The sequence below is a fragment of the Vidua macroura genome, chromosome 5 (assembly GCF_024509145.1).
Source record: "Vidua macroura isolate BioBank_ID:100142 chromosome 5, ASM2450914v1, whole genome shotgun sequence".
In the NCBI taxonomy this organism is placed as follows: Eukaryota; Metazoa; Chordata; class Aves; order Passeriformes; family Viduidae; genus Vidua; species Vidua macroura.
This window is the reverse complement of record NC_071575.1, coordinates 63679360-63702044: the sequence shown is the minus strand read 5'-3', so window position 1 is coordinate 63702044 and position 22685 is coordinate 63679360. Positions and strand designations below refer to the sequence as shown.

Sequence of the window (22685 nt, the reverse complement as noted above, 5' to 3'; positions counted from 1 at the left end):
TCAATAATTATTGATCACTTGTCATTCAGATTAATTCACTATTGCTACTATGAATGAAGGTACAGATTGATAATGGAGAATAATTCCATTCTATTTTAATAATTTTTCAAGGAAGGTAGAAGCAAGCACACAATCATTTCTGATGGTTAAGGGATTTTGATACTTAAAAATGTGATACTTTATTATAACTGTGAGGTGGCAACTTATATTTCTTGTTTCAAAACCCAAATACTTAAAGCTTCTATTAAAAAAAAATGATGGCTGTATGTACAAATAATTCAAGTTCTTTGCTGGAAGGGACAGAATGCACAATCAAGGCCAATTTCCTGCAGCCTTAGCTCTCTGTCACCCATGCTGATGTCACCAAGGGGAGCAGTTGTCCAGTTCAATCGTCCACATCTTAAAAATTATCTACACTTTTGACACTGTGAGATACAGGTCACAAACTATATTCCAATTGCTTTCCACTTGTAGTAAACTTAAGGGCTAAGTAGAAAATCAATGCCACCATTACAGTCTGTCACAGGAAAAAGTGCAGGAGAGATTAAGAGCTTTTTATTCCCATGCTAGCAGTACATTTACAAATTCAAAATACGAAATGGAAAGTATCACCCATTTATTTAGAAAAATGTTTAATAACTGTAGCTACTGGAAGACTCCCAGGAAAGAGTTCAAAGCAAAGCTAGCATGTACCTTAATATAACTTCAGTTTGCTAAAATTACCGGTGCTTCCTGATTAGGGTTAATGCTTTATATTTCATATTCCTTTTTTTTTTTTTTTCCCAGGGTCAATATGTTTTTAAAGCCATATTAGCTCTGTCTCTTCAGAAGAGGATTAGTATTGCAAAAATCAATAAAGATTTTAATGTTTTAATGTTTTGTTACTTTATTAATCAATAAAGATTTTAATGTTAAGATTTTAATGCTGCTGCATTATAACTTTATGTTCTTTTGCACTAGTCATAATTTTAGTTATGTTTCATGTTCTCCAAATTCAATTACTTATCCTCTACTGATAATATAATATAATATAATATAATATAATATAATATAATATAATATAATATAATATAATATAATATATAATTCCTTATATAATTCCTTCTCTGTGCTTTGGCATGAAGTGTGGTGCACAAGTGTCTCACATCTCTTATTTTTCAGCTGAAAAATTGTATAAACTTTGACCCTACTTTTCTCACTGATTTTTTGGAAACTATTGAGATCTTTACTTGATCATCACACGTTTTTTGTGCTTATTGTGGTCAAACATCACCAAACTCATGACTCTGTTATCTGGGCCATTGTTTTTTTCCTTTGTGGGCAAAGTTCCTTTCTGAGGATTACCTGAGCCTACACTCTTCTGAATATCTTTTGTGACACTTGCTTTAGATCAATGTGAAGGATGTTTAAGTTTAATTGTTTATTCCAGCATGAAAAACTGTCAGCAATCTGTGTCTTGCTGTTGTTGGGGTCTTCTCCAATTTTATATATTTTAGTTCCCCGGAAACAAGAAGCCTGTCTGATTTGTGGAACTTATAGTAAGCCTATTTTCCTTAGTACAGTTTTCCAAAGAATTTAGTGATGTTAGTGTGATTTTCCAGAACTCCCTTTCCCATTTCAACTAAATATGTACATATATCATCCTGACATCTCTCTCAAATACTGAAAGAAGTACTGTCTTGGGCAGTATCAGAGGAATTACAGTATCATCCATCCATTTTGAATTAGCTGTCCATTTTTCTCCAATTTCTTTCATTTGCCACTGCTTGTTTTTTCTTTGTATCTTCGAAGACATCACATTTATACTGTTGCTTTTTCACTTGCTGGTCTTTCTCTGCTTGGTTTTGTAATTCATTTCTTCTACTGATTACCAATGCACCACACAGTTTTTTGAATTAGCTGCTCCAGTACAAGCAGCTTTATGTCCACTCCCATTCTTCCTTCCTTCCATCACACCTCTGATTCTAGCCTGATGTTAATTGCTGCTCTCACTGACATTTCCAATCTAAAGATTGGTTTTTCCGGCCATGAGTTATACTTTCTGCACACATTATACATATATATATACATATATATATATATATATACACCTAATATAGGTTACACATATGTAGGTAGCTTCAATCAGAAACAAATTCAGAAGAAAACGCTTGCGTTTTCGGTAGTTGAGATTCTGCGAATGTTGAATAGTTGTTACAGGAGGTGATTCCTTGTTTTATTTTCTTGACAGAGGTGTGCACAGATTGTTTATGAAGAAAAGTCCACTTAAAGTTATTGGAAATTCTGTGGCTCAGAAGCACCAGCGATTGAAATTTATGAAAGAACAGAAAGTACCTTTTGTGCTTTAATGTGTATGTAACAGTAATGACAGCCATATTATAATAGATAGCATGTTCACTGCAAGTAAGCTGAAAATTGGGTCAAATGGTCTTCTGGTGCTAGCTTCAGCAAGGAAATGAATGTTTTCAGATTCCAGTATACATGGATCATTTGAACCATACAGAGTGCTTACTAATATGTCAAATCAGTGCAATGTACCTTCAAACATGAATACAGTGCTCCATTAGGAATAAAAGCAGCTTAAAATTTGTACACTGGTCTATTTATCACCTTTTTTAGAAGAAGAAATAAAATAGAAAAGTATCTTCTAGATTCCATTAGACCAAGTCCCTTTTTTTCTTTTTTTTTTTTTTTTGTCTTTGATTAGTTTTTCTCATTTTCATAAATTTCTGATTATATTCTGAAAAAATGGTGATTAAAGTAGCTGCATTATTATGTTTCCTATGAAAAACTCTGCTCCTGATGTGCCTGTGCAGATACAGGATTTAGAAACTGCATTCTTGCACTTAAGCCTTATGTTACAGTATAATGTCCACTTAAGGTACAGCATGTAGCCAGAGAAGTACAAATGGGTGTCTGCTATGAGGGATCAGGACCAGTTGTCCCAGTAACTTTACAGTGAGGTTAATTTTGATGAGAAATAAAGAAAATTTGCTTTATTATGTCATTTTATAGTATATGAAATAAAATTATTTCAAAATTTTGCCTATATGTCACCAACCATGATGAATGGAGCTATTTAACTCTTCAATCAGGGTAGCTCTCTCTGTGTCTTTTTTTTTTCTCTTTTAAATATGTTCTTAATGTAGCCCAGTAATCAGTAATTGCTGTGTTTTTTTTTGTTGTGAATAATTACTTTATACAGTTTTTTAAAACACATTTGCTAGGGGAAATACTGATTACATTAATTGATAAAATTAATTGTGGGATTTACTCTGTTTATATAGATAACTTCTGGCTGAAGGAAGGCATTTTTGACTACCAGCAAGACTGAAATGTGTTGTTCGAGAGAATTAATTGCTCCCTAATGTTCTGCTGTTCTGAGATTTCACTGTCATGGTTTGACACTGGCGCAATGCCAGCGCCCCCATGAAAATGCATCTTCCCCAAATAAATGCTGTGAGATGTTATCAGGAACAGAGCAGAGCAGGCCCAAGCTTAATAACAAAGGGAAAAAAAACTTTATTAAATTACTACTAACACAAAAAACACATAAACTAAATCCAGGATGAAGACCTTTTAAAACACCCCTCCTCCTCCCAATTTCCAAAAACACCCACCATGAAACATCACCCGGGATTCCTGATCAAATTACCACCCTTCAGATAATCAATACTCAAGCTATCAAGAGAGAGAGAAGTCTCTCTTGCACCACAGACCCCCCAGGAAACACAGTTGCCACACCCTGTGTTTCCCTGTCACACATGGCAACCGCCCGGAGAAAATCTGCCAGTGTGACACTCTCCTTTCCATGTCACAGTGCTCTCACCACCGTGCATGGACAGACTGCTCATAGGGCTCCTTTAAGGATGCTTTGCCACGGACCCAAAGATACAACAGTTCAGCTCCTCATCTTGGGACTACCGTCCCCCCCATTTTCTCCTGGGACCGAGGGTCCAAGAACAGAAAATCATCTTCTTTCCCGAAGACAGAGGGCATCACCATTCCCTCCTCAACTTTCTTCTGTTCTTGCCATTCCGGTGCTTTTAGAAGCTGAAACAGGTCTCCTTGGGTCACCACTGCATCCCCCTAAAATGCAGTCTCTATTGCAGGAGATTTTGGTTCAGTCCATGGCTAACAAGAAAAGTCCAGCCAAAAGCTACTTCATCATCTCCTCCCACCTAAATATTTCTTCTTCTAACATCTCAGGTCCCGGACTGTCTCTCTTCCACTACAAATCAAGGAGGAGTAATATTTTACAAAGCCCTCATTTCCTGGAAAGGGTTAAAAGTTCAGACTCCCTGGACGGCTGATATCTCGGTCTGGCGTTCCGTCTCCCACACTGGGCATCACCCCCCCCTCCTTTCTCCTTCTCCTCTGCCAGCAAATTTCCAGGTGCCGCCAGGCTCTCTGTCTCTTTCCCTCTGTGGGGAGGGGGGAACAAAGGCATCTCCGCTTCTCTCCACCCTTCCGTCCGCAGGAGCTGGCTCAGTTCCAGACCCTCAGCCCCTCGGCCTACCTGGACAAGGCCGCGTGGCTTCCCCTCCCCCACCCAGCCTGTGACTGGGCAGGGGAGAGTCTGCACTCTCTGACGACCGGAACCACAGAGACAGTTCCCTTGGGAGTTCTTGCTTTTAACCCCCTGTGTTCTCAGAGGCGTGTCCATACTTTCAGTGGTCACTCCAGGTGCCAATATCCAAACCTGACCACTGATTGGTTTGACCCAACTTCCTGGAAAAATTCACTTCCATGTCAAACCACGACATTCACATGACCTTGAAGAGTAGCCTACTTTCTCCTTTCGTATTCCAATTTTATCAAATTATTTACTTATTTTAGTTCTCTTCTGCTAATTTTCTGTTTCTGATCTGTTATTCTGATTGTTACTCTAGAATCCAATGGGCTGATCTCAAGATGCTGTGTAAGAGTCATACTGTGAGATTTATACAATTTGGGGTCAAATTTGTTGATGTTAGAAAATGTGTGTTCTGTTGTGTTTTTTTCAATTAAAAATAACTTACTTGTCTTTCAGTAAATACATAGATAGAGTTTTGTATTTGACTTGTTTTAAAATGTTGGACTCTATGATACAGTTATTATGAAACCCTGATGTGGTCTTTCAATATTCACTTGCAGAAAATCTGGTGATGTATTGACTTTATTGAGAAAACAGTGGTGAAACAAGGAGTTAAGTCTTAGGCTAGAGCTTCTCCACTGTAGCAACCTCTAACTGCCAGGTGTTTTTTTTTTTTTGTTGTCTACCAATATTATATGGCTAAAAATTGAGTTTCACAATAGTAATATCTAGCCAGGCTGAGAATTTTTACTATCCCTCAAAGGTGTCACCACGATGGTCATAACCCAGAGAGAGTGGCATCTGTTCCATCTTTCTTACACCTGCAGTGCTGCTGGCACATGTGCTGTGCACTGCTACAGTTTTTTAATTGTTTTAGTATGAAGTAAAACTGAGAAGATTTCTGGGGGCAGATAACAGTGTTTTAAGGCTCAGTTCTGGAAACCAGTCAGAATCAGCATTTTCAGGCCACAAGAAGAATGTGTTTCACTGAGGCAGATGAAAGTGAGGAGGTGTGGAGATGAAGTCCTAGGGAAGAAGCATGAATTATTTTTGGAGACATATTTCCTGACCATTGTGGAAAGTTTTTGCTTGCCTACAGGCTTTTTAAATAAGTAAAAAAAAATCCAGTTAGCCTACTTGTACCATAAAACAGATGTGCAGATCTGTGTGACAGATGTGTGTGTCTCGATGTGACAAGGTTACACCACTATGAAATTTTAGTTTATTTTTCGTCTCCTCAAAATCAGTGGGTTATCTGGAAGAGGGGAGAGTGTTTGTTGTAAAGGTAGAAAGGTATCATCCAAGAGCACGCTGAATTTAGCACTGTAAGAGACACTGAACTAAGTCATCACCAGGTTTTTGGATTGTCCCTCTGAGAGATTATAACAATAATGTCAAAAACAAGTGTTGAAAGTGCTTTTAGCAGCAGAAAGGCTATAATGTGGAAAAAAGTGGAAAATCAAAATGATTACTTCAATGTAAAAATGAACATGATACCTGTGAAAATGATACAGAATTGGAAAGCTGTTACTTTGAGAAGACCAATACAAAAACATGGAATAGAAGCTGACAAGAGAAGTGAAAGCTTTTTGCTAGAATAAGATGAATATAAATCAGAGACAAATAAAATCTGACCCATAAATGAAAGATTGCTGAATGCATATGATCAATATGTAAACAAATATCAATATGTAAAAAAATGCAATGCAGTGATGCAAAATTTTCAAACAATTAAAAATAGGGTTCTTGCAAGAATAAGATTAATACAGGAATATGCAAAATAAGTAAAATAGAGATCATTGCATTGGAAAGATTAGGGCATGTCATAATGTAAATAAGAATAATGCTATGTTACTGTACTTGTTTCTTTTATTAGGATTTTAATTTGTTTAAGTTACTCATTGAAATATGCTGCTATTTGGTCACCTTGTGGCAAATGTTTAGTTCCTCCTTCTTTCTTGAATAGCTTTTGTAAATTATTGCAAGTCACAGGAAGGTGCTAGGGAAGTGAAGGAAGTATTTTTGTATAGAGTTTTAAAGAATATTGTATACAACCTTGGAAGGGGAAGATCCACATTCTTATTCTCCACATAATCTCTTTTCAGTGCCTTATACTTCTTTATTTTTAATGACATTATTGCAGAAAGTCACTTCTGCTGTGTTCAAGAAATTCTGGATTAAACTTCAAGCCAAGCTGGGTTTTCAGTGTTTTCAAAGATGAAGGCACAGCTTGAGAGTTAAAAATCTTAGAAAATTCTTTCCATTGTGTTGTTTATAAGTAATTGAATCTTTTGTCTTGCAAGAATAGACTGTTTGATAATACTGACTAGAGAGCAGGAAGCACAAGAGAAAACTTTCTGGGCCTTTTGTTTCCGTAGAGTTGAAGAAAATTAAGATGTTCCATGCTATTAAAGTCACAAGGCAATATTGACTAAAATGAATGTCTGCCTTTCTTCTACCACACTATCTGCTGCTCCAGAGGCTTTTGTAAGGATGCTCTAGAAATTTTCTGTTAGAAAATACATCATCACTCTCTGTATTTGGAGAGGGGTTGTTATTTGGGGTTTTTGGAGCAATAACTGTGATGACACAGTTTGTTTCCAGAGATATGTGTCAGTTCTTTATGGCACGGATAAGTAATTCATTTGCTGTTCATGTTTCAAGCTCACTTCTCTGAAAGTTGGTTTGACTTCTTGACACTAGTACTGACTACTGAAAATAATTCAAATATCACCAATATGTGCAGAAAGAGGTACAGAGAAGGAAAAAAAAAGGTAATATAGTAACGTCTGTTGAACTCTCAATAAGGGGTTGATTGTCACTGAGCTAAATTCATCTTTTATATCTGAAGATTAGAATTGTAGTAGTTCTGAGATTTCTTTGCTACTTGCTCAGATAAGCTATTTGATTCATGGTTTCTCATGAATGATGCATTAGCATTTTTTCATGCATTGTGGTAGTTAAACTTTCAAAAGACAGAAATATTGCCTGAGTGTTTCAGAGCTGGGGGTCACCATGAAGTCACTAAACTGAACCATGAGGCAGATGAGAATTGTCATATCCCATCCCTGGAAGTGTCCAAGGTCAGGTTGGATGGGGCTTTGAGCAGCCTGGTCTAGTAGAAGGTGTCCCTGCCCATGGCAGGGGGTTGGAACCAGAGGATATTCAAGGACCCCATCCAACCCAAACCATTCCATGATTCCATAATTACGGAGCAGTCTAAAGAACAGCAATCTAGAGTTCCTGCATTAGAACTTTGGTCTGTTTTTATGTTAAATACATTCAAAAACCTAATAATTAAAGGGTAGCAATGCTGACATAGTGGCTGGCAATGTTAGTATTCAGTTTTGCTACTCACATTGGAGAGAAAACCTAACCTAACATTCCAATATGCATTAATATCAGGGAGACTATTCACATCACTAAATCTGTATATTTATGTTGCTGTTGTATCTGCTGATTCAGTTTTAACTAGGAGCTCCCACTGAAGAATGCATTGTTTGCAATATTTAGGGTAACAATGATAATTATATCAGCAAATGTAGTCACTGGATGGAATGGTGAATTATGTCCTGATTTCAAGCCCAAAAAATACTAAAAAAGTAAAATGGATTACCAGTTTTTTTACATTTTTTTCAGACAACAGGCAAACATTACAGTTTTATATTTTAGGGTGTTTTGGTTTGGTTTGGTTTTTTAATTTTTATTTTTATTTTATTTTGTCCTTAGCAGTCTTGCTAGACACAAATACTGAAAGCTCTAGGCAGATGAAGCAAGATCATGAGCAAAATATAAATTGCTGGAATGCCTACTGAAAGCCTAGAGTAGGGCTGAACACAACCTGAGGCAAAATTAAGTAGTTGTTTACCTGAGCTTCTTCCCACTCCAGGGTGAGAACTGTTTTTTTGTCTCATCCATAGATTGAACTGCGTACTCACTGCTTTTGAAAACATATGTTATATATATATGTACACATATGTTATATATATATGTTATACATATATGTACATATGTATAAGTTATATATATATGTACATATATATATGTACATATATATGTATATATGTATATATGTATATATATAACACATATGTTATATATATGTACATATGTATATATGTTATATATATGTATATATAACATATGTTATATATATGTTATGTATATATGTATTGAAAACATATATATATATGTTATATATATGTACACATGGTATTGTAAATACCATGTATTTACAAAATTATTTCATATATAATCCAGATGACACTGAACATTTAAAATTTATTTAGCTGCAAATTATATATCTGTGCTTTTAAAATAAATTTTTATATGTCTTTGCTTGATTGATGATGGAAAATAGTACAAAATTCATACTTTTTTAAAGACTTTTTTTTTGTACACCTCTGCAAGTAGCTCAGTTTTTGTTGATTTTATTGGGTTACTGTTTTATTTCCCATTTTCTTTCAGAATAATCAGAGCTAATTTTTTAGTTAATTTTATGAAACACTTTCTGGTTGTCTTACAAATGTTATTCTTGATTTACTTTCTCAAAACATTGCATTTTTTCCTTCCAATTATAGATCTTCCAAAAAATTTCTTTTCATTTTTTGGTATCTCAGTACATATCTGAGTAGAACACACCTGTTCAGCTAATTTTTCATTAATATCTCTTTATTTCTGCACCAGGTTCATTCCTGCACCACTTTTCCATGAGCTCTTCCATTTGTAGTCAGTGAAGCTTCCTTCAGTTTTCAAAACTAGTCCTCCATTTGATCTGACTGTCACAGATAACAGGGAAAGAGAGGTCAGAGACAGAGGGATGTTGAGTAGTTGTTTTTACTTTTCCAAAACTGAAAGGGCAGTAGGGAATTGAAGGGTTTGGCAGAACGCTGCAAGAACTTCTGTTTTGCTGCTGATAGAGTTCTTCCCTCAATCCCCAACTCATGTTCATCTTCATACATCGGGTCTTAATTCTCATTTTAAAATTTTCAAGACATGAAAGGTTTTTACTTATTTGATTAGATCATACTTAACAAAATTGAATCATTATACATTAATAATGAACTAATTAATTGTGACAAATTGCTGAGCTGCAGCATTTGTCTCTTCCATTGCCTTGCCTTAGGGGTTATATTCTCCTCAGCAGATGATGGATAACTTGTCTGCTTTTTCAGTTTGTTGGATGTTGTCACAAAGTGTGAACTGGATGTCTTTGACAGTATTTTATGCTTTGCTGTGGCATAAGCTGTCAAGAAGGGAGACAAGGGATAGATACCCGATGATTACTCACTAGGTCATGCACCTGAAATCTCATTTTGCAAGAAAGATTGTCTTTGGTTACAGCTTCAGCTTTTCTCCTACAAACTGAAGCAAGCTTGTAGGAGATTGTTATTCAGAGCATTTGTATGTTGCCAGTTTTTTCTCTCTTGTAGATAACTGAAGGAATAATTTTTTTTTTTGTTTCTGAAAAAATATATATGTCATATTTTAATAAAAATAAGTATTTTTGACATGTAATATTTTTTATTTCCTGACTTCAAAATAAATCATTTGGGGGTTGTTTTGTGGGTTTGGTTTTTTTTTTTTTGTTTGGTTGTTGTTGTTGTTATTGTTGTTGTTAGGTTTTTTTACATTCTGCCAATGATAGAAAGCCAGAAGATCAGAAATAAAAACCCCCCTACATCTCATTTTCATGTTATACACTGGAATAACATAGAAGTGGCTTTAGTGAAAATATACCCACTTGCAACAGGTGGTAAGCTGACCGTTAGTCTGACAGAATATTTGTATCAAGGAAGTAGTTGGTTTTCAGATAAGAAGTTTGTTGTTAAATGCATTACAGTTTGTTTGTATGTCTATAAAAATACGTATTTTGTTTGGTTTTTATCATGCTCAGGCCCCTCTTGTTAAATGAGTGTCCTCTCCTTGCAGTTATAATAGAAGATATTGCTATGTTCCAAATACATCTGGTGTTACCAAAAAATGAGAATTGTGATGTGATGGTGTTCATGAGACAGAATAACACTCTAAAGTTAAGTGTTGCTGGTTGACTGTGAACTTCTTTGCCATTAGAAAGCAAGTTGTTCTCACTCTCAGATACCTAATTTATTTGACCACTATTGCTTTATTAGAGCTGGATCTGTCTATGGTAGGATTGTAGTTCAGATCAGAAATGCCCTTTGTAAGAAAACAGTTTGGCCCAAGTTACTGCAGGCGACACTGCTGAGCCACTCAGAGAGTGGCAGCTGGATTTCCCTCTGATGCAGCCTGAGCAGAGGAGATGCACTCTCACAGTGCCCCTGGCCCACATCTGCTGTTAGTGGACATTCTGTAACATTAGTTACAGCACAGGGCAGATGTAGCAGAAAATAAAATCCCCAAATCCTGTATACGAATATTGTAATCCCAGCAGCAACTGATCCCAGCATGTCTGATTCCATTGCCCCACACTTCAGGCTGATACAGGTGAAGCCTCTGAAACCAGGATGCTGTTAGAAAAGCAAAATAATGAGTTTCTTACAAGAAACTTTTTGTCGCTTCATCAATTCTTTTCGTTGTCGGGTTTTGGGTTGGTTTTTTTTTGTTTTTTTTTTGTTTTTTTTTTTTTGTTTTTTTTTTTTGTTTGTTTGTTTTTTTTTTGTTTTTTTTTTTTTGTTTGTTTGTTTGTTTGTTTGTTGTTTGTTTGTTTTCCTGAACATTATATGAAAAAAAAAAAAAGATATTTCTTCTTCATTTTTGAAGCAATTGCTACAATGGGTTGTTAGCAGATTGGGCCATTATTTCCCTGGAGTATACCCTGAATTGATGCAGAATGGAGCACAGTGGGATTTAGCAGGTGCTGAGCTGCTGGCACTCAGTTTTGCTTCATTCATTCATCAAATATGAAAGTTAAACATGTGAAGAAATGCCTGTGACAATGAGTCTGAAGTTTGGTTTATTTCACTATGTCATATGAATCCTACACTTTATTTTAAATCCAGATTCATACTTTTATATTCTTCTCCTTTATCCTGGGAAATATGGCATTCTGTATCCTTACTCCCTGACTTCAGTTGAAAGTAGTTGCTTAAAATACTGTATGACTTCAGAGTTTTGTATAATATATTCTTAACTAATTTGTTTACATATGCATTTTTTCACTCCATAGCCATTGCTCCAACTGTGTCTGTATTTCCTTAACACATTGTTCGCTCCCTAGTATTGGAAACAACCCATACAGAACCCTTTAAAAACCTCTAACTCAGCAGCTTCTCTCATTTTAAAAGCTCTGTTTATGCAGTATTTACTCATTCAGGAAGGATTATGTGCCTTAGTTAAGTATGGGAGGCTAAAGTGATTAAAATGTAGTACACTCTAGGCCGTTAAGGTAGGTATTTATAACAAGATAAAAATTCTTCTTAAACAGTAAAATAGATGTAAGATAAGATGTCTTTCTTCATCCCATTCCAGTTTTCTGCAATTTTACTGCCTCGTCCTGTGGTTTTGTATTCACAACGTAAATTAAAAACAAGGAGACCTTCAGCAAGCAAGTTTTTAAAATTTATTATTGTCTGGACATTATAGAACAAAGAGCTTCTATACTAAGTGATTAAAGCAGTGAAAAGAGAAAATTCAGATGAATATATACTCATGAGAGTACCCATGACGTGGAAGCAGACAAAAACAACTACAAAGAAGCTTAATTTTACTGTGTTCTCAAAGATCTTTTTTGAGTTTTTTATTATTTCAAAGGCATTCAGATTCTTATGAAGTGATTTATAAGGATTTTTTTTTTCATTTTCTTCAAACATCTAAAGCAACAAGCCCCAACTCCTAATTTTGTCATCTGCTTATTGGATCAGACTGACAAAATACTATGTACAGAGAGAGTGGCGGAACACTGCAGGGTTACAGTGTTCTGAAGATGAGAGATGAAATCAGTTCCCTAGGCAGTAAATTTTTTGTCATTAACTTCAGGGAGGCCAGGATTCACTGGAACACAGCTTGGCATCTCAGAACAGGACTGGGAGTCTGTGTATCCTTCTGCATAGTGTAAACACTATAGAAGAAAAAAAAATTCTATGTTTTTCCTTTTGTAAAGGGACAGGGAAAGCCTTTACAGCAAGAAATAGAAGTGTCTTCAGAGCAAGAGCACCTTTGATTATACAGGCAGTAAGCTTTCAACTTTCTGGTACTCTATAGTCCCATGATCATAAAGAGAGAGGAGTTTTATTCATGCTCCCTCTATATAATCTGGAGAAAACACCAAACCACACTTAGCGGGCGAGGTACAATACCTATGATGATGCTAGGGCCAAGAATAACAAATTCTGTTCTGTTTCTATGTTACGAGAACTCAAAATGCAATTGCATATGGTAAAGATTTTCATCTGTTGGAGAGAAGGGTAGTTGAATTTCAGAAAATATCAGCCCATTTTCTCTTTGGACCAGACTGTGACCAATAACAAGAAGAAAAACAGGAAAAAAGAATGCTTATGGAAATTTCATTATTTTTAATTCATAAGACTTATCCATGAGCTGATTGGAATATTGATGAGGAGCAGGAGCTGTCACATCTTTACCAGCTCAGGTGATGAAACAGACCTTGTCTCATCATAATTTTTCTCACGTTTCCTGCTTGTGCACTATATTCCCCTCACACTTGGTGTGTCTTAGATTTCTGTTGCCAGAGATATATTTAAATAAAATAAAGCAGCCTGCTATTCCTTAATATTTCATATATATGGAGATTAGATTAGAATCCATTAACCAAATCCTCTGTATTACTTTAATATTTCTTAAAATATGTGTTCTCCATGGATTACCTATATAAGAAAATATTTTTTACAGTAAAAAAATATTAATAATTGATTTTAATATTTTATAATATAGACAACATACACATGTATGTACTCTATTTAGAAATATATATGAAGTCATTATAGATATCCATAGTTTATTTGTAAGCATTTAATATTCATTAATTAGAGATGAATAAGTGGTTTTACTTCCAATTCTTGCCCTGCCAGTAACGCTGTATAAAAGTGCATTTTTGTGGTTACTAAATTTAAGCTTCTAAACACACATTTTCTTTATTTATAACAAAGGGTGGCATATCAGATTAGGGCAGCTTTTTGCCTGACAAATCCAACTCTTAATTTAGCTAGCCCATGTCATTGCTTTAATGAAATGATCAAGCTCAATCTTAAAAGATCTGGGCTGCTTGCTGGTATCTCATAGCAAAAGACCATTTTAGGACATTCTGCTCTAAAAGAGACCTTCTAACTGCCTTTTCTAATTTATTCTCAAGTACTTTCTATCCATTTGTTGTGGCAGTGCCATCCTTACTCTTACAGACTGTTTTTGAGGGTGGGTTTGCTTTCTGACTCATTTTTTGGTTGCATCACTGAACCTCCACCTCCTTTCACAGGACAGATTTTCTGTACTTCACAGCCCATCTCAGTGGCCATTTTCAGCATTTTGTCCACATGCAGTTCATCTCCTTGTCATGATGGACAAAACAAACTTACAGAATCTGAAGCAATATGATGAGTGGTCTTTATTTATTGTACTATCACATCTCTGCTTTTGCTGGGGATATATGTGCTTTCCAGTTTGCCATGGCTGGGAAGAGCATAGAAAGAAATGTTGGTGGATGTTATGCATGCTGTAAGAAAAACTGTAAGAACTTTTTAAGAGGTGATCTACATAAAACCAAACAGGAGAGCATCCAGTTCTGAATTAACTGTTTCCAGACTACAATTAAAACAAAATATGATGGAAAACAGTGAAATAGTTTAAAAAAAGCAGAAAGCATGAAGTAAGACAGCATTTTTGCATGAGTTTGTCTGTTCCTAGTCCTTTTCCTTCTCACTTAAGCCAGCTATTGCTTGGGATTTACTGATCTTTTAAGGTGCTCTAGTGATTAGAAAGTTATTGAAGTGGTGGTACTGTGGCAGAATGATGACAGAATTTAATAAGTTGTTCTAGAACAGCATTTTCAGACAGTCTTTTGATTGGTTTTATTTGGTTTTGTTAGCACCTAATTAATTTTTTTTTAGAGAGAGAAATCTTCATTAAAGATCAAGCATATCTCTGTAGTTACTTTAAATTGAATGTCACTAGGATATCCTTTGAAATGCTAACAAAAAAATTAGAGCAAATGAAGGAAGAGCAGAGTTAATACATGAAATCTGTGCATATTTTTTGATAATTAATCCCTTATATTCCCATAAAAATACAACATATTCTTCTGATTGTATTTTTTCTGGAGGGTTTTTTTGGGGGATTTTTTTAAGAAGGAATTATTTCCAAATAGTGACTCTACTTTCAAGTAATCTGTAAAACTAATAGTGAATATTATCATTATTATTTTGATAATAATAAAATAATAATAAGGGTTTATCAGGTTCTTAGACTGTGCATATCTCTAGAAAACCTAAAAAGTTCTCTAGAACCACTCTAATGAACAATATCTTTCGCACATTTTGTCTTCTTGCCATCTTCCCAGAAAATAACCTTACAGCACTATGTGGTTGACTATTGGGTATTATTCTATTCTGAAATACATCCTGGCATATTTTGAGGTAAGAGGAAGCAGGGCAACAACATGTAAGATGCACAAATGCTGTTTTCAGCAATGGGTTGCACTTTAGAATATGGGTGTCTTTGGTGCTTTGTAGAGATAAACAACTTGTTGAAAAATTATGAGTGTCTACTAAAGGGTCTGTGTCTTTGCATTGTATTAACTAATTTTGTTGAATTTTAGTAGAAGCTTAATTCTATCTTCTGTTCTTGACATTTTTATTCTCATTTCCTTCTTCTGGGCTTTACTTATTTTAATAAGAATTTACCGTGCTTCTCTGGCTATTGGTATACGGCAGCAAAGCCAGGCAGCAGACAACATATAGCATTGCCAATTAACTCACTTGATTTGGCACAGACACAACAGTATTCTAGACTTCAGTGACTTCTTCATGGAATTATTTATAGAAGTGTCTGGGACATAATGTCAAATATCTAATGAGATGTGGAGAAGTTCATTACAAAAAAAAAAGTACATGACATTTTATCATTTATGCTTTTAATTGTGAGTGTAAAATATCTACTCTGTAGAACTTGAAATTATTTAATTCAATAATTGCCCCATATATTAAAAACTTTATTTTAATACTTTGGTTTTATTCACCATTAAATGCGTATTACCCAAACAGTTCTGATTATCCAGTAATGTTTAATTATGATATGTTGGGATATTGAAATGCTTCTTTCAAAGCAAGATTTTGTAACAAATTTGAACAAATGTAAAATGTACAAGATCTGGAAGAGCATCGCATAATGACCTGTCCAGTTGGAAATTCCACTGTATAACAACTGCTGTTTGTTAAATTCAAAGACCTATTTTTGCTTTTCCTCACTTGCTTTGAGTGAAAAGGATACATTGCCTTGGCATTTGTATATACTTGTTCTAATAAAATTTGAGAGTCTAAAAGAGAGGGTTGATACTACTCAGTTCCCTTATCTCTAAAATTTTTACTATTGCTCTCCTTTACCTATTTTCTAATGAGCTGTAAAGTTTTTTTGGATTAGTTTTGAGTTGGACACTTTCCTATGGTTTTGTATAAAAAGCATAAATATCTAAATTCAGGTTTCCAATGTCACTTAAAGGACGATTTACTTTGGAGAAAATGTTCATTTTGAAGCCACTATAAATCTTTTCCTTGCTTTGGTCTTTTTGCTATTGCAAGAGAGAAGAAGCTGACTTATAACACACATCTAATTCAAAGGGTTGAAATTCAAGTTACTACTAGAACAATTCTTCAAATTATATTTGGGAGTTATGTAGAAAATGCGTGTGTTTGTGTGTATATGCATATACTAATTAAGACACTCATATGGATAAGCCAGTGCAAAAATCCAATTTAAAAGTACCTTGAAATGAAATGTCCATTCCTTCCAAGAATGGAAGAAGAAGACAGAAGTGCAACTTTCCAGGTGCTGTGAAGAGTGAATAAAATTCTGTGTAATTTAACATGAACATGAAGGAATGTAATCTTTTAAAAAATTAGTGAAACACACAAGTCATAAAGAAAACTAGTTTATACCTTCAGTAGAGTTTCTCTATTATCTAATGAGCATGGCTACTGATGGAAGCATCTGTGTCTGCGCACATATATGCAAAAATATGCACTTGCAAAAATATCGTCCCTCTTTGCCCACTTTTGAATACTATAATATTTGATTGAAAATATATATTTAAATTATAACAATTACTACTCAGTGTTATCTTTAAAGAAATCAATGGGTCAACTTCATTAAGCATGGCATGGAAAGGTAATACATTCCAGACATTAAAAGAAAATTAATGAACTGCTAAGGAGCTCCCTTCTCTTCTCCCCAGTGTCTGTGTAGCTGCCACATCAGGAAACAGCAGCTCACATATTTTCAGATATAGGAAATAGCTCTCAGGCTTTTCAAATAAAGTTGTTCCCTGTCTTGCATGCAGGCCAGAGCCTCAACACTGAATAAATCATCAGAAGTCCATTCCAGTTCTTTTAAAGAAGGTACAGCAGTGCTCCCTATTTTTTATTGATTGCATTTGCAGGGGAAAATTGAATCCATTCCTTGTCATGGCCCCTAAACCTCATATCATAAAGAAAAAGGAAAAAATGAAAAGATGGATGGAGTTCAGTGAAATTAGCCACAAAGAATGATCTTTCATATTGTCTGATGATGAATTTTATTTTTTCATCTTGCTTGTATTGTGTGAAAGGTAGCAGCTGATGTACTCTGAAGTAGTAATCTTCAAAGACTTCTTTTAGAATAATTGAAAATAAGCTTATTGAAGAGTTTTCTCCAACCAAATTTTCTACCAATTATCAGTCAAAAGCTCTTTCCCATATGTAAGTTAACTCAAGGAAAGACAAGTAGATATACAGAAGTGTGACTGTAGCACCTCTAAACATTTTACTTTAGTAAAATGCTTTTTTTAATCAAACAGAAAATGAATTTTCACTACATAAATGAGGTTAATATAAACTATCTCTCAGAGTATTCTGACAGGTGCTATGTTCTCTACTATGAGCTAGTGAAAGTATCACAGCTTTGATATTTTTGTGCCAATTCAGAATCAGCATATTTTATAAGGAACCATTTGGAGAATAATTTTTTACTGATTAGGACTGGGCTTGCTTGCTTTTATTTGGAAAGTTTCAAATCCATTGCTGTAGGCTTCAAACCAGAACTCAGAGATACTGGTTTAAAGTTGCCTATTACCAGTGATATTGCATCCCAAAAAACAAAAGAGGACTTGATTTACAGCTTTTTTTTTTTTTTTTTTTTTTTAAGTCCAGGGTGTATGCTTTAGCAGAAGGAAAATTTTAATAGAAGCTGTGGACAAACACTTAGAAAAATAAATATTCAAACTAAAATTCCCAGCTCCCTTTTCCTCATTTACTGACTACTGGATTAGTTAACACAGATTAGTTAACAGTTTTAGGTAGAATGAAAAAACCCAACCAAAAAACCAACCAAAAAACAAAAATAACAAACCACTCCAGGAATGATTGTTTTAATGACCAGACAATCATTTATTTGAGTATCAGTCCCACTAAATAAATTGTGTTTCTGTTCCAAACACTTTTTTTTTTGTCATAATGAGAAAGTGAATTAAGAAGAATGTGATACATGTTAAGCCTGTCATGTGTTATTGTTTATTACATAAATGAGACTTAGGCACTTAACTGTGAATTTCTGGAGTGCAGGAATATCTGCAATATTGCACAATAGGAATATATTGTTAGTAGCCTTTTCCCAGATTTATTACATCTTCCTTTTGTTAAGATGTTCTGTTCTTGTTGCTTTTCTTGAATTCCACATTATTTATTTTTTTAATTCCAGCTTCATCTCTTGGGCCATTTGAGGGTTTTGGTTTTTTCCCCTTGCTGCAGATTCTTGGATTTTTTAGGCTGTTGTATCTGTTTCCAGGAGAAAGTTATAGAGTGTGGTAAGTATACATCTACAACAGAAGAGAAGGAGGAGAAGGGAGAAAGTGGGACATAAATAATATCATAAACCTCTTAAATCTCACTGTAAAACATCACTTCCCCACAGATATTACACACAAGATCTAGTAATCCTTATCTCTTACTTTATAGTCTAATCTCAACAAGTCTAATAAAGTGCTAAAATTATCAGTTCTAGTTTTGGATTCGGCACTTCAGTGTTTAGTTATTTTACTATCTGTAGACTGTCTTCTTTTTTTGGTATATGTTTATTTGAGATATATATTTGTATATATATCACTGTGTATGTGCAGAGGTGTGAGCATATTGCATAGAAACTCTTTGCAATACATTTTTGGGTGATATTCCAATCATAGAATCATAAAATATGGTAAGTAGGAAGGGACCCATCAGGATCATTAAGTCCAGCTCCTGGCTCCAGGACCTGTGTGCCTCTAGAGCATTGTCCAGACACTTCTTGAACTTTGTCAGGCTTGGTGCTGTAATCACATCCCTGGGGTGCCTGTTCCAGTGCTCAGCCACCCTCTGGATAAAGAACCTTTCCCTGATACCCAACCTAAACCTTCCCTGATGTAGTTCCCTGTTTTCTTCTTGAGTCCCCTCATTGGTAACAAGAATGAAGAGACTGGTACCTGTCCCTCCAAACAGGAGGCAATAACACGAAAAGAAATAAAATCAAGCCGAAAATATCTTGTCTACCTAAGTGACAGAGTTTCTAATGACTTAATGGAGCCACTTCTGGAAGAAAGATCTGACACAAAATCACGTTTAGAGAGTCTGTACATAATATTTAATTGCATAGCGGGTCAAACGGGACTTAATTGAATAGTAACCATTTAAAAATTATAATTAACATCTCATGGTGCCTCAGGGAATCTTTCTTCTTTACATAAACGTATATTTGTTTATAATTATCTACTTGACAAAAAGAGAGGTATATAATGCAAGCTTATTGCTTACAGGAAATCTCAAGAGTTGGAAATTTAATTTGATATTTCTTCAGAAAGCTATCTCTTGAGAGGGTAATATCTTAAAACTTCTCTGAAAAAAACAGATAAACCTTTCTGCAAAATACATGGTGTAGCAATTTTCTCCTTAACCTTTAAAAACAAGCTTATAAAATTTAATGCTGTGATCTCATTTCTCTAGTTCCTTTTAAGAGCCTTACTTTGGAAATGGATTTTAAATTGTTAACTTTCAATCCATCCTTCTTTTTATCTTTTTTTTTTCATTGTAACAGGGGGCTAGAATGTGGACTTACATACCAAATTTTGCTCTGTAATGCCACTCAGGTCCCTTCAATGTGAATTGTTTTTATTTCATCTTGACTTGCCTATTTGCAAGAGAAGAATTTTTTTTCTTGTGTATGCAATAACATAACATAAGCAGGATCTTTATGACAAGTGGCAGTTTTTATTAGATTTATACCTACATCTTTAGCTGTTTTCAAAGGTTTTTTTTCCTCTATGTTCCTTTCCACTCTTGGCTTGCTGATCTAGGTGCTTCAATTTAAGAAATATTGCTTACAATCCCACAAAAGAAAGAATTAGTGACTAAACCATCAAAATACCTGTGCTTTTCAAAACTAACTATGCATTTGAAATTGCCTAAAATTGGAGGGGGGAAGGGGGAGAATTAATGAAATACTTACAACTGATTAAAGTGAAAAGCATGATTTATTATAAGGTGTTTTGTTTTACAATATAATTTCATTGATTACTGATTCTAGTCCATTGATTCTTTAGTGTAGCAGTGTTGATCATTTAATGTTCAATTTTAAAGTTTCCCAATATAGGTCTTTCTCAAGAAGGTATAGAACATGTTAAAATATTCTGTATTGCTTTCATTATATAACTTATTTGATCGATTAAAACAAGTATTGGTACAGGACAACTTTAGGAATGTAAGTTTCTGTGTAACTGGCAACATAGTGTTTAGCTGAAATGTGAATTTTCTTGTGTTTTAATTTGATTGACCCAACTCATAACTGTTAACATTCACTTTGCTGTTGTTACTCTCAGAGCCCAGATCTATGTACATTAAAATCTTTTTAGTTTGTGCTAATGAGCGCTGCTGTTCATGAAGCCCCAGCTTTATACTAGCAATACCTCAAATGTCTTTTTCCCATATAATCCATTTTGAAAGGGAACATCTCTGTTACATTTATATTGTTCCTACTTTTTTTTATGTCATTCTACTCATTCTTATTGCAGTAAACTGTAATTATCCAGCATTTATTTTTCTGTAAACAGTTTTCTGTGTGGTTGGGAAGTGCAATTAAAGTGACATCTCAGAAAGGAAGTATTTTTAGAAGATATTGTCTGTGCAAATAAACCAAGGGTCATGGCATGCAAGTAATGCAACCAGAAGAAGAGAGTGTCAGGAATTTAAAGAAAACACCCAAAGAAAAGAAATGTGTTTCTTAGAATTTAATTTCTGGATTAGTTAAATTAAATCTTATCGCTTTCTCAATATTCCAGCTTGCTTTCTGTAGCTGTTGCTTCCCATGTTAGGCTGTGATTTTCTAATAACAGATTTGTTTTGTCTTTGACAGCTACGATCGTGTTAAATGAACTCAACTGGACTGCAGCGCTGGATGATGTGTTCAAGCGCAACAGGGAAGAGGACCCCACTTTATTATGGCAGGTTTTTGGCAGTGCCACTGGCCTCGCAAGGTATTACCCAGGTAACTGACCTGTCCTAGACAACTGTCCTATGCCATGTATTGCATTAAAAATATTTTGAATTATCTATGAGCAGTGAAATGTAACTAAAACTTGCTTTTTTGCATAGGCACTGTTTCTTTATATCAGAATTACACACTCAAGGATTGTGAAATTATTCTGATATAAAGCTAACATGAGAGGGAAGGAACTAGAGTGAAATATGTAATTAGTATTTTTTAAGAAAGAAGAACAGAAGATTCTGTCCTTTAAAAAGCAGAAGAGTTTAATTTTATTTTTTATATTATTTTCAATATCTTGTGTAAATAATCACTTGAATAGTGGTTCAAGTGAGATTTTTACACTTGTCTAATTTTAAAGATAGTGACCTGGAAAGTAGAATATAATCATGTTTAATGTCAGTGAAAATGTGATTGCACCATGCGATGTTCATGTCTCTCAGAATCCACAACCTCTGACAGGTACATCTTTCCTATTAGATCTAAGGTCAATTCAGCTTCAATTGATCTAAGGTCAATTACGTCAACAGCATCTGTTTCATCAAAGAATCTCATCACTTGATCACACTAATTTAAATAGATGCATATTTTACTGAATTTAGATAATGAGTAGCCTGAATTAGATTTTTGCTGTTTGCCATGTAATGGAAATCCTTGTTTTACGGCAAGACCTGTACTGCTGCTGCTGCTGTTGTTAAGTGATGCTCTTATCAATGCCTGAATTCTGTGTCCACTACGCACACGACAGCTGTGTGAAGCGTGTCATGCCTACAGCTGCCTGAGGAAGAATTTTGAGAACGTTTCTCTTCTGTTTATACGAGATTGTTTGTGTTTCTGAGGGCGAAGGGGATTATTCTAAAGCTGTTATTGTATCATTAGCACAAGTGCTAGCACAGGCAGAAAAACTGCCTCAGGCTAGTTTACAGGAAGAATATTTCATAGCACTTGAATCCTGTTTGTTTTGTCATGCTGGATGATCATGAAATAAATACAGGAAGATGTTGCAAAAAGAAAACAATACCGAAAATGCTAATTTAACATTTATTTTGTTTTCCAACTCTTCCAATGCTTTTGGGATTTATCATCATGTGTGGGGTCAGCATTTGTCATGGCTTACTATCTGATGTTTTTCTAGTACTGAAAAAAAATGTTTCTTAAATATACCTCTCTGACAATCTCTAGGAAATAATATTTCACTTGAAAATTAATCCCATATATTTAAAAATTGATTCTTATATCTAGCTAACCTGTCTACTCCAGTTGTTCACCAACACAACATAGGAGCGTCAAAATCTCATGCATTCTTCCTTAGAACACCTGTATAAAATGGGAGAAGCTTTTCTCTGTTTTGCAGGTGCAAATGTTACTTGTATATACTGCATCTAAACACAATTTTAAATTTAGTGTAAAGCCCAGGTACTCA

At 34.8% G+C, this 22685-nt stretch overlaps 1 protein-coding gene across 1 annotated transcript in view; it reads left to right on the top strand.

The window, feature by feature from the left end:
- CACNA2D1 (calcium voltage-gated channel auxiliary subunit alpha2delta 1) overlaps positions 1 to 22685 on the top strand; it is a 366445-nt gene that overhangs the window by 233305 nt on the left and 110455 nt on the right. Inside the window, exon 7 of the mRNA XM_053977961.1 lies at positions 21134 to 21265. Coding sequence (XP_053833936.1) covers positions 21134 to 21265 — 132 coding nt within the window. The remainder of the gene's footprint in view (positions 1 to 21133; positions 21266 to 22685) is intronic.